Source organism: Anabrus simplex, chromosome 1, assembly GCF_040414725.1.
Source record: "Anabrus simplex isolate iqAnaSimp1 chromosome 1, ASM4041472v1, whole genome shotgun sequence".
In the NCBI taxonomy this organism is placed as follows: Eukaryota; Metazoa; Arthropoda; class Insecta; order Orthoptera; family Tettigoniidae; genus Anabrus; species Anabrus simplex.
In genome coordinates, this window is record NC_090265.1 from 1136745634 (window position 1) to 1136763973 (window position 18340).

The following is an 18340-nucleotide window of genomic DNA, read 5'->3' on the forward strand; positions in this document are numbered from 1 at the left end:
GATAAGAAGAGGTGTGCTCCTTGAAGTAGCTATTGGTTTAGTTTATCAGACAACTGTAATCTACTCACAGTAATATTTTATTCCTCATTACACCATCATGCAGTCCATGGAATGTCAGGCTAAGGTAGCTTAGTACATTCAAATGCTGTTTATTGTGGTAAATACCCTTGACTTCAAAAATGGAAGGTATACACCACCGCCAGATATGAAGTAATTTTACAAATGATCCCAAGACATACTACATGGTGCTTTTATATTGGCCATGGTCACTTCTTTTCCAATACTATTATTTTTAAAAAAACACATACACCTGGTATCTATATAAATAAAATTGTAGGGGGTCCGCTGTCTGTAATTTCTTTTGTTTTGCCAATTTTTCAGATATTTATCCATTTTAGGTCAACTCAAGACCGAATCGGTGGTTTTTACGTTTCGTGTCTGTTTGTCTGTCTGTCTGTTTGTCTGTTCCACCATCACGTCGAAACGGCTGGATAGATCTCAACCAAACTTCATATTTAGAGTATACTCTTCCCAGGGAAGGTTTCGATATGCATATCGTTTTAAAATCTTTGAATACACGGGGGGTTTATAGGAAAACCAGAATGATTTTTCCACCATCACGTCGAAACGGCTGGATGGATCACAACCTAACTTCATATTTGGAGTACACTCATCCCGAGGAAGGTTTCAATATGCATATCATTTTAAAATCTTTGAACAGACGGGGGGTTTATAGGAAAACCTGAATGGTTTTTCCTCCATCACTTCGAAACGGCTGGATAGATCTCAACCAAACTTCATATTTAGAGTATACTCATCCAGGGAAAGGTTTTGATATGCATATTATTTTAAAATCTTTGAATAAACCGACAACGAACCTACAGGTTACCATGGCAACGTCTCGGATGCATGCCAGCAGGGAAGTAACATATTGCCATTTTCCTCATCATGCTTTTAAATTCGTGGTTGTTCCTTGGGTAGAAGGCAAGAGAGGCGTCAATCGGCCTATCTGCGGGATATTGGTGGAATATCGTTGGATGTTATAACCGCCCTCGAATAGCTTAAGTAATAACACCATTAGTCATCTTATCTGTTGACCTAAGAATGTCTGCGCCTAAATTTCTCCTCTGTTACCTCTTTCTAATATCCATAACTCACACCAGCATAATTTATTGAGGGGCATTTGATTTTCCAATACATTCACTTGACATTTACATATTTGTTGTTATCCGGCTGTCCTCAGTTATACTCCATTTTCTATTACTTTCAACTTTCTTAACTGTATTATTTTCTTCCTTAATTACGCTGTATGTACGCGAGTGCTACAAACTACTAGATGTATTTCCACCAAGACTCATATTTAGAATACACCTGTCCTTGATAGGTTTTAGGGCAAATATTGTTTCTAAATCCCTGAACTGACTGGGGGTTTATACGAAACTGAAACAGTGATTTTGCACGTCCACAAAATATACACAACCAAACTTAATGGAAATCTACCTACCTTGGTAGAAATTAATTTCTAAACCTCTTTTCTCATGTGCATTATTTCGATACGAGGATTAATAAGGGAGATATCATTAACGGACCGTTTTTCTGTACAAGTCCCATCGGACTTACGTATTCGTTACAACTTGAAAACTACTGAAGACATTCGAACCAAAATTTATATTAACATCCACCTGTCCAAAGGTAGGTTTTAAACGTAAATAACATTTCATGTTCCGGAATGGACTGGCAGTTTATAGGGAACCGAAATGGTGATTTTACTCTTCCACAATATATACAGAACAAGACCAACCTGACTGGAAATCGACCAAACGTGATGGAATTTCACCTCTAAACCTTTTTTTTCATGTGCTTTTTTTGTCAGGATGATTAATAAGGGAGATATCATGAATGGTCACTTTTGCAGGTTAAGTCCAGCGGACATAGCCCAAAAGGTGTTGTACATGGAGCAGATTCCTTATCTATATAAATCAAATCGTAATGACTGTGTGCCTCTGCACTGACTATTTTGGCGAAATTTTCGTACAGCTTTCTGTTTAAGGGGTAATAATGACCATCTCCATAATTTTTGGTTTAGTTTCCTGAAAGTCCTAATTTTTACCCGCCTCGTCCAAAATCCAGATTGCGGCATAATCTGCCAGAAGAAAAAGAAGATAATTGAAATTTGACAAAATTATACGTTTTAGCCTGTAACGAATGGAAAACATCCTAGATCATTAAATGTTTCACTTTTTATCCCCGAAGAATATCGAAATATGCAGGCAATTTTAATGATGGTGCAGACCTTTGGAAATTCCTATCACATAACGGATTGCACAATCTCCGTTCAATTTGGAATGATCTACAACCTTGGTCTTATGACTTTTTGCTGTATCTGTATCCATTTTACGTTTGATTTTTTTCTATTAATCGATGTTAAGTCAATTTGGAATTTTCACATGCATAATTCATACTTTCAATTACTTATATGAAATACAGAATCATCAAACTCTTCACGAAAATTGGCCCACCCAGTAGCCATATGTGAGCCAAATGCTATGTATGTAGCTGTCACATAATTATCCGAAAAGTAATGTAATGTGAGATAATCTTACAAAACCTTTACCCTGTTCCACGTTTCTAACTCAATCTGACCCAAGAATAGATGACATATCATAGGACCAGCCACTTAGGCCACTAAATCCGGCATGTCTTATGGTATAATCCTTTGTCGATATGACATACGTTTAGTAGCAGTTAATCTGTAAATGAAGGTCTTCAATATTGTAAACACGCATATACTTTCGTATGCCGATCTATATATATTCACTGATGTCGATTTGTAGCGATCGAGAAAGGGTGGGTCTGCTATTGTAATCAGTACTCCCCACACCGACTTTGACTGGCAGTAGGAAAGGGTTCCTTCTCCAACTCCTGTGTAACTGTCATTAGTAAGGAAGGCCTACAATTGTAATGAATAGTTTCCTTCTCGATTTGACTTGCAGAAGGCAAGTGAGCATGCAGTTTTGTTTAAAACTCCCCTACCCGATTGTGTTTGGCAGTAGGCAAGGGTGCCTGCCATTATAAAGAAATGTCCTCATCTAAAATGTGACTGGTATTAGGCATAGTGGCCTGCTATTTTGATGGAAACTCACCAACTTGGTGTGACTGGCAGTAAGCTGGCTGGCAGTAGGAAAATGGGCCTGGCATTATTATGATAACTGCACAACTCAATTTCGAGTGATAGTAGGGTAATTGCCTGCCATTATAATAGAAACTCCTCAACTGTAATCTGTCTGGAAGTAGGATAGGCGGCTGCCATTTTAACGAAAACTCCCCAAATCGATTCTGTCCGCGTAGTAGGCAATGGGGCCTGCAATTATAATGTAAACTTCCCAACTCTATTGTGAATGCCAGTAGGCAAGTGAGCCTGCCGTTATCATCACAAATCCGTAACAAACACTTTACATTGGAAACAACGTATGGGGACCTCCCCATGCTGTTTCTCGGATAACGCTAAGAGACATGCCATTTTAAAACAATCTTATTTACTGCATGTACACTATTTACTTCGATATTCGAATACAATGTAGAATACCGTAGCGAAGCACGGGTACATTCGCTAGTTACTTATAAGTTTTCCAGTCTGTTGAACTTAATTATATACACTCACAACACTATACAATACCTGTAAAAATGAATTATAAGTGGAACGACATGTTTCATTCTAAAAGAATATCCTCAAGAGTCTAACAAATCACCTTCAACCATGAGACTATTATATCATGTACAAAACTGTTTATGTTGTATAAACCTGCCAGTGATTGTGAATTGGTGATATTATGAAAAAATTAGACAAATTATGAATCCAGAGGCCCTTTTGTTGGCATTTAAGTAACTTTGAGACATGTTGTTTGAGTTGGCAAACCATAATAGCAAGCAACTGACTTGGACTCGGTCCACCAAAGAAAGCTGGTCACAGATAAGTATACAAACTGTCTCAAAGTTTGTTAAATGCCAACTAAGGGGCCTACAGATTCATAATTTGTCCCATTTATTTCATAATATCACCAATTCACAATCATGGACAGGTTTACACAATGTAAACAAGTTTGTACATTATATGGTTGGTTGAAGGTGATTTCTTAGAATCTGAGGATGTTCTTATAGAATGGAACTATAATTCTACTTACAATTGTTCATTCTTAACAGGTCTTTTATAGCACGCTTAGTGTGTATGTGTGTTCAATAGACTGAAAATCTTATAAGGTTCGAAAGTAGATTCAAACCCTATGATCAGCATCACTGAAGATGGGTTTCTATGGTTTCACATTTTTATACCAGGCATATGCTGGAGCTGTACATTAATCAAGGCCACGGTTACTTCCTTCCCAGTCCTATCCAATAGTTGGAAGACCTGTCCAGCCCGTTGCGACATAAGCTAAACATTTTTTGTTATAGCGGAAGCCATTTCTTTTCAGTTTCAACTTAGTTAATCTATAATCGTTCGATTCTTCAGTCTTTCAAAACTAATTTATGATTAAATAAAATTTAGAACATATTAAAAAAAGAAAACATTTAACAAATTATACCCCCAAAAAATAATAAATTTGTTTAAAATAGAATTAAGTTGTTATACCTTTTTCAGGTATAGTCTGTTCTTAAATGTTTTCTTTCTCAGGTATTTTCTATGATTTAATAAATTAGTATTGACTGACTAAAGAACCTAACAGTTATAGTAAAACAAACATTTAAAAATCTACTGCCCGCTATTGTGTACATACCGTACAGCACATAAGCAGCACATATAGGCTCTCTTCTCTCACTCTAAAAGAGGATAAGGAAATATCGCAGTTCTTTGTTCCAATCTTTGTTATTTATTTTCATTTTTCATTTAATTTAATCTAATATAACCTTTCTAGGTTGGAGACCACATTGAGAAGATCGATGATATGAATCTTGTTGGAAGGCGGCACTATGAGGTTGCAAAGATGCTTAAGGAGATCCCTAAAGATACAACATTTACTATCAGGCTGGTGGAACCCCTCAAGGATGGTTTTAGTAAGTATTAAATTCAAAATAAATGCAGTAATATATAACGGCATAATGGAAATGCTTAATAATATACATGTTATATCCAACAGATATTGGACCAAAGGGTGATGGGCGCAAAACGAAGAAGGCAAATTATGGTTCAGGCAAAGAAACCCTCAGGTTCCGAGCTAATGGAAATGCTCAAATTGAAGAACAGGTAACACTTCATCATACATCATTATTGTTAATTGTTAGGAATGCCACAAAGTGTAGTACCGGTAGTACCGGTATGGATTTCTGTACTAACACCATATTCTAGATTATGAAAAATGGGTAACAGATGAGTGGCCTAGTAAGGGTGCAGAGAGTTTGGATGTAATTGCTATGGAACAGGAGCAACCATTCAGTCATATTGTTATGTAAATTATGCCTTTAAATTTTAAAAACTGACACACAAGCTCTTCGTTCTTTATTTCTTTCCCTTAAATAGTATATACAGATTTTTTCACTTTCCCCTCATGCTGTTGATGATATTGTGACATGTTGGTGGGATAAATGAATAAGACAGAACCTGGTAGTATACTATTTCTAAAATTTATTAGCTAAGCTCTAAAACTAAATATTTACACACACACACACACACAAGATTGCCGAGCTCACAACTTACGCAAGTACACAGGACACACACTTACATGGTTCACGCTCTCTCTCTCTTAATTTCTCATGTCTTATCTGCAAAAAAAAAAAAAAAAAACAACACACACAGAGTCTTTGATCACTTACACTACACTCACTCAGCCGCTCAGTCATGCTTGTTAGCGCTGTCACGGTCCGCAGTCCACACATCAGTCTCGCAGTTCGAGGTAGTATCCGCTGTCCCCTCAGTCCGTCGAACTCCACTCACAGCCACATGTCGGCACCCAGTGTTGTCCATACTGCACAGGACAGGCCACATCCTCTTCCAGCAGTTGGTCCAAGACACTCACACGCACAACGACAGGCACACAGAAATGAGTCCTCTGCTCCAACAGACTGACACCTTAGCCAAGGCTGTCACTAACACACTGACTACACTCTTCACTAACTCACACCAGCTGAACTACATCAACTCACTTCAACTAACTCAACTCCGTAGACTGCACCTGACTTAAATACCTGGGCCCACGCCATCTAGATGCTTCCAGAAGGGACACATCTCCAGAGTCTTCCCGAAGGCGAATACTCTCCGCACGCCGTCCAGATTCTTCCATAATGCCGGAGGCCTCTAATACATTAGCAGGACAATCCAGATAGCAGTGGCGGGGGCGTTGACCAATCCAAAAGTGGCTGTCCTCCGTCTGGTAAGGGGAGTAGGGAGAGGGTGGGCCTTCCTTGGTGATGAGCGTGCGGTTGGAGCTGAATAGCTCGTGCTACCTCTCGCGGTTGCACTTTGGCATGGCAGACATAATGGCACACCATGCCACACTGCCCTCTCCTCAGGGCAAGGCATCCCGACTTGCTCCATGATATGGCGCCAGACCATTTGTTTGGTTGGCCACCGCCTTCCCATGAGGGATCCGCTGGGTCGGGTCGACGGTGCCCTCGTTCCTGGTGATCATGATCCTTAAATCCTCGTGTGGTAGCTGGAACTTCGATAGTTTTACTTTCATCCACATCCGCACTTCCAGCACGTGAGCGTCTTTGTAGTCCTCCGGTGTGATGCATGACCTAGTTTGCTCGTCCCAGACTTAGCCCTGCTGTACCGGCACGCAGCTTCATGCCAGAATGAGTGTCCTAGTCAGGTGGCATCCTCGTTCCTTGGCCATCGGTTCGTCCTCCATTGGTGCTCCGTCTCCTAGTGGGGGTCCCTCCAGCCGTGCCATTGCCATCACTGCCTCCATCTCCTGGGACATCACAAGAGTCACCTCATAGTTCTGCTTCCCGCCAATCATCCTCCCTGGACGGATTTCAGCGCCACACAATTTATCACAGGTGTCAGCCGCCTCGCCCTTGGTGTCACCTTCAGATGGCTTATCCATAATCACATCACCTAGTTGCTTGATCTCAGTGTTGAATACCTGTGGCATTGTATCTGCGCGCTGAGTCCTCTCCTGGAGATGGACACGGCAGGTCGCTCTTGGTTGGTGGACACCGCAGCACACGTTGAGCACTCCCACAACCTCCTCGTAGGTTGAACATGGCTGCGGGCTGCGTTGTACTGTCATCTTCTGTATACCTAGTCCAGCGATTGCATATTCAGCTCTCTTCTTGAACATTAGTCCAGTCTCAAACTGGGTCCGGCATGTTCTCCTGGAAGTGATCCCCGACTTCCCATGGGGTTTCCACCTTCACGACAGTGAAGCTGCCATCGCCGCTAGCAGGATTCATTCGTGTCTCCACAGCCATTGCGTTCACACGCAGGGCACTCACTTCCTCCATTGGGCCTCAAACTCCGGACTCCACAATGGCGAGCATCTCTTCGGACCGCTTCTTGTCCAGTTATTCTTGACCTCAGTTTGGAGAGAGCGTACTTCGTTTTTCAACTTTAATTGCTCACCCTTCCGTTCACTTAAGTCTGTTTTCAGTTGGTCTGGGTTAGATCTCCATTCCGGTCTCAGTTCACTAATGATTTTGTCATACCCAGATAAGATCTTATTTTCAAGAAATCGAGCTGCCTTTCTTTAGATTTCTTCCTGTTCTTGAATCAAGTAATCCCGGTGAGGGTCCAATACACTGGAACCATACTCTAGTTGGGGTCTTACCAGAGACTTGTATGCCCTCTCCTTTACATCCTTACTACAATCCCTAATACCCACATAACCATGTGCAGAGATCTGTACCCTTTATTTACAATACTGTTTGTATGATTACCCTTATATTAACACCTAGGTACTGCACCTTTCCTGCGTCCAGGGTGGGTCGTGAAGAAATCCAGACTAGCATACCGGTACTCTCAGGGTTAGTCGATTGTCAAATTTTTTTAAAAAACGTGAATTCCGGGAGAGATGCGAAAGGCTTCTTAACAGACAATTCATCTGCTGATATTAATGATGGACGTCTCCATCCTACAAATCATTATTTTCATCGAGAAATATTCCTATTTTACCTAAAGTGTAAAAATATGAAATGCTTAAACTAGATGATGAATATGAATACCAATATATCTTAATAATAACTATTTATTCAAATTCTAAGAAAACTTGAGAAAAGAAAATGTAATTGAAAGAAAATTATCATCTCATTTTAAAATTCATTTATTCAGTTTTGTTGTAGTAACTAGGATCGTTGATTGAAATATAATAATTATGTACAAAAAAATTATTTAAATTTAAAATTTTAGAAATGAACTCACATGTCACCTTCACATCATCAATCACAAAAAAAATGTTCGTAAATTATAATTAGGATGAGCATTAGGTTTTCTTTGTTGTAGGATTATTATTTCAATAGAATGCGTCAGAAAAAAGATAAGTATAAAGTTAGCCATAATATGTGCTAATATTTACATTAATACCTAATATCACTTGTCAACACAAATGTATCATTCATCTCATTAATCTTCAATTCAATTTAATCATAAAAATGTGTCTGATGAGAAATATTCTCACATAAATTCCTGAATTCCAACACATTACCAAGTGTCATTTACTAAAATAGGTAAAGGATATCATTCATGAAGAGTCTATGAATTATCTAACCTCCTGAAATTATTTATAAAAAAATAATAATGCCCATGCATATGATTTTGGTGTGTGCCATGTTCTTCTTCAACGAATATTCAACATTACAGAAGAGATCTAGGTTAAGATTAATCAACATACTACTCAACATTCCCTAAAATGATTCATTTCAATGATCTACTTATGCCATAACTTATTATAAACACCACAATATGTTTTCACCAACGTAGGATATGGATTACTTGTCAACGATTGATCATCATAGTATCATGAATATTAATGATCCTGGATTGCATCAATACTCTTCTCTTTTTCTTCATAATTAATCATTTTCTTCTTTACTGATGTAGCAACACACATTCCAATTATATATCCTTCCTTATATTCATTTAATACTTCAATATCACTTTCCTCTCATATATCATATCATATACTTCCTCCTTTTCTTCCAAATAATTCTCAACTGTACCTCATCTTGACGCTTGGAATCATTTAAGTCTCAATTATTCACTTGATTAATCCAATCTCTTCTCAATTAATCTTATTACCACTTCAAATTATTCTCATGTCCATTATCCTACTCTGACTTCATATGGCACTGTTCAACCTTCATACTCCAAGATATTAACCATTACTCACATATAATCTTAAATATTCTACCGATACATATCTCACAAATCATATAGGATAACCTTTCAATATGCTTAGAGATGCATATGGCCCTGAAGTTCACTCAGCCTACACCAAAAATGAGTACCAGGTTAATTCCTGGGGGCAAAGGCGGCCGGGAGTAGAGCTAACCACTCTACCCCATCACATACCGCGGTTAACAATGGTGGAAGCCTTTACCTTCCACTCCTCCAAGGGCCTTCATGGCCTGTATGGAGGTGTCTTTGTCTTTCAATATGCTTAAATATTATAGCAATGGCACTAACGAATAATTCATTTCACATTTCCTAACCAGGATTGATTATGTCTTTCAGATGACTACCTATATCCGTGTATTTTGACACACAACGTTAATCCATGAGAATCTAACATATTTGAGATATTTTGAAGACTTCAAGGATTAACCATCTATTCACCAACAAATATGAATGATTATATTAGGATTTGCAACATTTATTTATCTTACTCTACTAAGAAAATCTTAACTTTTTCCTTTGGCTCATCCGGGATTGAATGAGTTTCTCCTCGACATCAGCAGCTTGGGCTTGGCAATCGCATCCTGCCATTGGTCATCAGGATGCTCATTGTAAGCCTCCTTTGCCCTCATCTCAGCTCAGCCTCCTCCGGACATCTCATCATCGACTTCTTAGAAATGCATGGCAGCTAGATCTTGTGCAAATAAGATACAAACATACTTATATGAAATTAGTTGCATCATAATGTTGAATTCATAGCCTTCTAACATTTTAGTTTCAATGACAATTCTTTCATCTTAACTTTAATCTTAAAAACGTTTGCAGATTACCAATATGTCTACCCTTGTGTCAGATATATATGTTGTAGTTGTTACTTCATGCATTGATTTAGCTATTTCTCCATAATCTCAAAATTTTCTTCCTTGTAATTGTGTCAAGGCCTATTCTTCACCGTGACGATAATTCAATGTATAAATTTCTTTATAATTCTCTTCTTATTTTGCAGTTTTTATTATGGCTTTTGCAATTACGCGTTCTCTAATAGATGTAGATCTCACAAATCTTCTTCTTTTAATGATTCTCTTGCAACTCTTGAGATTAAATGTGCATTTTTAGTCTCTGCTGATGGATACGTCTGTTCCGTAAGCTTACTCATTCAATTATCATTTTGCAATAGTACAGTGCCTTAACAATTCTGAATCCTTTCTTTGTCTCAGCCACTGCCATATTGATCTTTTCTATTCCGATCTCGTTATACAGGGTGAAGCGAAATTCGCGCACTCGGACGTCGCAGCACGACTCCTCACATGCCAGCAATAAAAAAATGTCTTTCACAAAAGTTTGTCCTGCGAGTATATCCGGCAGGAAAAGAACGTTGAAGAGTGGCAATCTGGCAACACTGTAACCACATGTAGGGTAAGTATCTCTGTCAGCACATACTTCTCGTGATGTACAGTTGGTGCAGTGGATAGAGCTATGGGTTGGCATGCAGGAGCTTGAGGGTTCAATCCTGGGTTGAGGCGCACTTTTTTATTTGCTAATTTCCGTCAGACATTACATACTGTAATACAGTAAGACACCATTTTTTAGGTCACGTGTATCCTACATTTACAAAATTTAGTAACGCTGAACACGTTGTAATGCATCTAGTAGATGAAATGGTGCAAATAAATTCACACCCACCACGTGGAAAGGGCGTCTTTCAAAGCTGACCAATGAAAACGAATGATCATGCCTTTCTAGGCTCGTAGTATGTAAGTGCAAATGGTTTCTAGAGGACCTGCTGCAATCGCTGTTGACGATTAAGATGCCAGATACCATACCACCTGGACTACATTTACGAAATAAAAAACATACGCCTCAAACCAGGATCGACCGCTCGACCTCCTGCATGCTAACCCAAAACTCTATCCACTGCACCAACTGTACAGCATGACTAATATGTGCTGACAGAGGTAGTTACCCTACATGTGGTTACAGTGTTGCCAGATTGTCACTCTTCAACGTCCTTTTGCTCCCGGATATACTCGCAGGACGAACTTTTGTGAGAGACTATTTTTTTTATTGCTGGTATGTGAGGAGTCACGCTGCGACGCCCGAGTGCGCGAATTTCGCTTCACCCTGTATATCGTATCTCCTTGATATGAATGACTGAGTTCATGCACCATGTTTAACTTTGATATTGGCAATTGCGTCCATTTTAGCTCCATGGTATTATCATTTTAGGACAGTGAAATGGGACAGTACTTACAGTGATCCCCATAAGGAATTTCAACCCCATTAACAAGGTAATTAAACCTGAGAGGACTTTTCCTATTAGTGAAACTTACAAACCTGACTTTTAACCCTGTTTATCATCATACCAGTGCCTGCTGTCCATCTCATAACATGGTTGAGATCTTTTTGCAGTTGCTCACAATCTTGTAACTTATTTATTACTCCATACAGTATAACACTATCTACAAAAAGCCTTACCTCTGATTCCAGTTCTTTACACATATAATTTATATATATAAGAAAAATATAAAGGTCCAATAACACTGCCTTCAGGAATTCCCCTCTTAATGATGACAGGATCAGATAAAGCTGAGTTACATTTCTGAGAAATATAGCCACCTATTCAGTCACTCTTTTGTCTAGTATAATTGCACTCAATTTTGCCAGTAGTTTCCCATGATCTACCCTATCAAATATCTTAGATAGGTCAATCACAACACAGTCCATTCGACCTCCTGAATCGTAGGTATTCTCCTATAACTTGCTGGAATCCTACAAGTTGAGCTTCAGTGAAATAAGCTTTCCTAAACCCAAACTGCTTTCCATCAAACCAGTTATTAATTTTGCAAACATGTCTAATAAATCAGAAAGAATGCTTTCCCAAAGCTTACATGCAACTGACTGGCCTGTAATAACAAAAGATTATGATGTAAATTTTTGTTTCTGTTATAGTATATAAATGAGCCCTTACAGAGTTTTCTTTATTGGAATTGAGCAGAATTTGTTCAAGCTATCTAGTTTCCATTTTATTATTAAGTTTGTGTACTCTTCTTTTCATCATGATGCCATGCTTCGGACAAAAGTCTTCAAATACCTATTTCTGATTCCTTTTTCAATGTTTGAAGAGGCAAATTTTGCCTGTATGTATGTTCAACACTTAACACATAGACAGAGATGATGATGATGATGATGATGATGATGATGATGATGATGATGATGATGATTATTATTATTATTATTATTATTATTATTATTATTATTATTATTATTATTAGTATTCTGGGTCCATAACATAATGGTTAGCACTATTAGCTACCATCCTCGGGGGCCCGGGTTCGATTCCCGGTACTGCCAGAAACTTAAGAATGGCGGGAGTGCTGGTTTGTGGTTAAAATGGTACATGCAGCTCACCTCCATTGGGGTTGTGCCTGAAAAGAGCTGTGCCACCTCAGGATGAGGACACGAGTTTACTTTATATAATTGTTAATTAATGAGATATTGTTCATAAGGTTTATACCCCTTATCCTGTTCATTTTCAAATCCTCTTCAAAATTTTTTTACTTGTTCCAGCCTGATGAATCAATGCAGCGAGGTATTGACAATATTAATAAGCTGCTGGACAGCTTTATGGGAATCAATGATTCTGAACTTGGTAAGTGTTTATTACTTTATGAGAGAGAATATTCATGAGGGATGGCTTCCCTATAACAAGGGAAATGCACAATTAATCTTGTATTTTTTAACTGTCAATTCAGTTTCCTATTTGCTGTGCCCAATCCCTACCCCATAGCAGCTATCCTCAGTGAGGAATACCTTTCTTTTTCTGCTTTTATTTTTTTACAAATTACATTTAAATAGTGATTTACAGTCAACATTCAATGTCTTAAAATGATTTAGACAGATGACATTTAAACTTCAAATAAGAATACCAAATGAAAATTCATATAACATCGTTGGTTGTTAGGGAATTAGATCACACTGTTCATCTTCTATATATATAAAATAACAAGGACCGACCGAGCATCGCTGAGCCAAAACTACTGGACATAAAGAAATTAAATTTTGGGGATACATTTAATGTAGTGTGTAGGTGCTCAGTAAGGGAGGATTTTTGAATGTTCCATTGCTAAGGGGGTGAAAAGGGGGGTGGGGGTGAATTTTTAAAATGAGGATATCTATATCTCAAAAACTTAAAAGTTTACAGATGTAAAAAGCTGGTATTTGGAATCTCCTTTAGAAATAATGAAACACGTATTTTTTTGTTTTCAGAAAATCCCATTGGGAGGGATGAAAAAAGGGAGAAAAGTGGTTGAACACCTATTATGAGGAAGCTTATATCTCAAAAACTGAAATGTTACAGATATGAAAATTGGTATTTGGAATCTCCTTTGAAAATAAAGAAACATGTATTTTTGTGTTTTTGGATAATCCAATGAATAGGGGGTGAACAGGAGTGATAAACAGGGTGAATTTAAAAAAAGACTATATCTGCAAATTATCTCAGACATGTAACATATTACAGATTTGAAAACTGGTATTAGGAATTTCCTGTGAAAGTAAAGAAACATTTTTTTTTTTTTTTTTTTTTTTTGGAAAATCCACTTAAGGGGAACTGAAAAATGGGATGAATTTTTAAAATTAGCATATCAACAGTATATCTCAAAAACTTAACATGTTGCAGACATGATAACTGGTATTTGTAATCTCCATTAAAAGTAAGGAAACACATATTCTTTGGTTTTCGGAGAAAACCCTTAACCGGGGGAGGGGGGTGTGAAAGATTTGAAAAATTACTTGAATTATTTGTATGATAATGTGTGTGTGTGTGTTTGTGTGTGTATATACCAAAAATATAAAGATGTTACAAACGTGAAAACTGGTATATGGAATCTCCTTTGAAAATAAAGAAACACGCATTTGGGGGGGTTATCAACTTGGTAGGTGGGGGGGATGAAAACAGAGATGAATTACTTTTAGGAGGATATATATATTTCAAAAACTGAAGATATCACAGTTGTGATAATTGGTATCTGGAACCTCTTTTAAAGAAACAGGTGCTGTTTGTTTTTGGAAAATTCACTTGAGTGGGGAGTGTGAAAGGAAGTAAAAAATGTAAATTCTCTTTCTGAAGAAACTTATATCTGAAAACTGAAGGTTACAGACATGGAAATTGGTATTTGGAATCTCCTTTAAAAATAAAGGAACACTCAATTTTTGGGTGGGGGAAACCAACTTAACGGGCGGGGGTGGAGTGAAAAAGGAGTTGAATTCTTTTCATGAGGATACTTATATCTCAAAAACTGAAGATTTACAGATGTGAAAATTTGTATTTGGAATTTTCTTTCAAAGTAATGAAACATGTAATCTTTTGCCTTTGAAAAATCCACTTAAGGGGGGTAAATTAATTGAAAAATTAGTTGAATTCTTTGTATGAGGATACTTATATCTCAGAAACTAAAGATGTTACAGACGTGAAAAGTAGAATCTCTTTTAAAAATAAACACGCATTTTTGGGGGGAAATCAACTTGGGGCGGGCGTGGTGGAAAAGGAGTTTAATTCCTTTTTGTGAGGATACATGTACTGGTATCTCAAAACTAAAGATGTTACAGTCGTGGTAATTGGCATTTGGAAGCTCCTTTATAAATAAAGAAACAAGTATTTTTAGTTTTTGGAAAATTCACTTAAGGGCGGAGGGTGAAAGGAAGTGAAAAAATGTAATTCTTTTTATAGAGAAAGTTATATCTAAAAAATTTAAGGTTACACACATGAAAATTTGTATTTGGGATCTCCTTTAAAAATAAAGAAACACGCATTTTAGGAGGGGGGGAGAGAATCAACTTAGTGGGCTGGGGTGAAAAAGGAGTTGAATTCTTTTTATGAGGATACTTATAACTCAAAAACTGAAGATGTTAGAGGCATGAACATTTGTATTTGGAATCTTCTTTCAAAGTAAAGAAACGAGTGTCTTTTGTCTTCAGAAAATCACTTAAGGGGAGTGAATGTGTTGAAATATTAGTTGAATTCTGTGTATGAGGATACATATACCTCATAAACTAAAGATGTTAAAGACATGAAAATTGGTATTTGGAATCCCCTTTAAAATAAAGAAATGCACACTTTTGGGGAGGGGGCGATCAACTTAATGGGTAGGACAGGGGGTGAAAAAGGAGTAGAATTACTTTTATGAGGTGGAGATGGGGAGGGGGTGGCATATAAAAATAATCAAAAATATTGTCAAATCCATAGGTTTCGGGATCGCTGAGATGAACAGTGACACTCTGCATGACGTTTAAGTCCAAGTTCAGCTCCCATCGACATGGGGGTGAGAAGAGGTGATAAAAGTCCAAAATTGCCCAGATTATGGATTCGTGTGTGTGCATCCCTCTGGGTGGGGATGGAAAGGGGTAAATATCAGTCAACGTCACACTAACGAAATATACAAAAATTTGCTTCACACGTAATTAACAGGTTATAAAATACCTAAAAGTAAATAACAATAAAGTGCCTGGGCAGTGCTGGGTAATATAGCTAATGTTATATACAGAAAGACAGGAATAAGAAAAGGAATAAATAACAGTACATACACATTGGCAGGTTAGTGTGGGAAGAGTGAGCAACAGAAAGAGGGACATAGGACAAATATGGAAACACAAAAGGACAAGGATAACCTCCACATCTTCAAATAGATAAGCTCTCCCTTCATCAGTCCCAGTTCTTCTACATCCATCAGCAATGAATGGTTGTATGATTATCAGTCATTATTCTAAGCACATAAAAACCTGTTTCTTAAATGGCATTTAACACTTTCTGGACTAGAATAGATTGGAGCTTTGTAAACCTTTAACGAGGAAGTAGGCAGCAGGAATAGTGAACTTTTTTTGAAAGTCTGTTTACAACAGAACACAACAGTTTATTTGCAGGAACAGCAGATTTTCCAGTATCTGTATCGTACACATCCTCAGCTTTGATCACACCTACGAACTTGTTGCTGGTTCGGTCATAGAGGAGCTGTTCCTTAATAGCCATTTCATCAGCAATTGCATTTACAGTTCTCTTTGTTGGTTGGAGAGTTTCACATTCAGCTTAAGTCTTTCCTTCACTAATTGGGAAATCCTGACACCACACACAGCATTTCCCATGTACCTGTCCAGAGTACTTTGTGATGGAATTGACACACTATCACACACTACCATATGGTTTGTTCTGACCATGCGGGTTTTGTCTTGCAAAAATTATTGATTTGATCTTAAAAGATTAATGGCCTTTTGATCATTATCTTTAGCTGCTTCCTTTGTTTTCTTCAGATGATCAGTTTCTAGGTTATCTTCAAATTTCCAGTGTAATCTTTTAAGTTCATCAGTTTTTCTCACAATCGGAGCCTCTCATTTATGATCTTCTGATGACTGCTGCCATTATTACTCATTAGAATATCAACTTCGGATTGAGAATTATTGTTCACATGAATTTCATACTCATCATCCAACGTATTTCCTGCAGTTGAAGAGTTTGTTTCCTCATGGATTTGTTCCAAAGAAATCTCAATACTGTCTGGCCTTTCGTGGAGATATTTTTCTAGTTTGAAGGTAATAGGGATAATCTGGAAACTGACTTAGCACAACATCTGGCTTCATTATCTTTCTCTTACAGTTTTCTTGATAACCCCCATCCCTAAAATGCAGAATACAAACACAAGAATAATTGGATGTAATCCATTCACTACCCTTGATTGATCCTTGCCTTGATACAGAGTTAAGCCACTTTCCTCAAAGTTCTTTATTTGAGGGGTTTTCATGAAACCTCACACCTGAAGAATTTGGATTCCCTTGCTTTGATTTGCAGAAAGGAATGCAACAATTCATAATTTTACAACCAGAAACATACACATAAATACTCAATAAAAACGCAGTAACTCAATGTGGGTAAGGAGTTAAGATGGGGTATATTGGCTTGTGATACAGAGAGCTCATGCTAAGCAGCATGTTAACTGCATAGCATAGAGCAGGTAGTATTATAGGATTGAGATGGTGGTGCTTTTATTACTTGAAAGTTTGAACTTACTTTAACTCTTTTTTGTCTAACTGTGAGCATAGCTCGCAGCGGCTGAAATTATGTTCACACCGCACTGCGAGCAAGGTTTGACAATTCGCTAAAAGTCGAAAATGAGCTATGCACACATCAGTTACATCATGTTTCTTCATATATTAGTTACAAGAGTATTTCAACAGATGGCAGTATTATCTGTCTAAGTCAGAGAATTTACTATATTATTGACGAGTGTGCATTAGTAGACGTCACTCAATGTGCTCAAAAACAGCTTTTTGCGGCAAGCAAGTGCTTGATGAAAGTGATATTTTAGATATTTTATGTAATCGTAATCCCTCATATCTAGAAAAAGAACCAGAAAACTTTACTAACATGTAGATAATCTTATGTATTCATGCAATTATGAAATGCATGGGTACATGTGGTAGTCTGTAAAAAAATTCCAATCATAATGAAATACAAGATGTCATGTTGAATTCAAATTCAGATGTCAATACTATTTCCATTTGTGCTTAAAATTATAATTGCATACCTTCAATATCATCTTCACTCTGAGCATCTTCGCTAACATCACCTTCCAAGACACTATCATCACATAAAATTACCTTATTTACCTGAATAATCCCTGCCGTCGAATAATGCCCACACCCTCATTTTAGGAAGGCTCATTTTGAAAAAAAGAAATGAAATGAACTAAAATTCTTTCCATCAAAAGAGTAACACAGGCATAAACAAACATTTTGTATCACTCCGCGAGGTCCACGTAGTCTTTACGCAAATATGAACATGTAAATTTACGGATATAGCTGCTTTGCCTGAGATGATAAAAATACATTATCCCTGCTATGAAATATATTTTCCATGAAAATGAGCAAGTAGGCCTACTTACATGACAGGTATTTCGTTAATCTGAACTTGCAATAGGCTCGATTCCCTGTAGATGGGAAGATTCGTTGTCTCTTGCATCACTAGAA

General features: G+C 37.5%; 1 protein-coding gene across 1 annotated transcript in view; it reads left to right on the forward strand.

Annotated features, from left to right (window-relative positions):
- The window catches only part of kermit (PDZ domain-containing protein GIPC-like protein kermit), a 222287-nt gene that overhangs the window by 199568 nt on the left and 4379 nt on the right, over nt 1-18340 (forward strand). The window contains exons 4-6 of the mRNA XM_067150607.2: nt 4911-5049; nt 5133-5239; nt 12893-12974. Coding sequence (XP_067006708.1) covers nt 4911-5049; nt 5133-5239; nt 12893-12974 — 328 coding nt within the window. The remainder of the gene's footprint in view (nt 1-4910; nt 5050-5132; nt 5240-12892; nt 12975-18340) is intronic.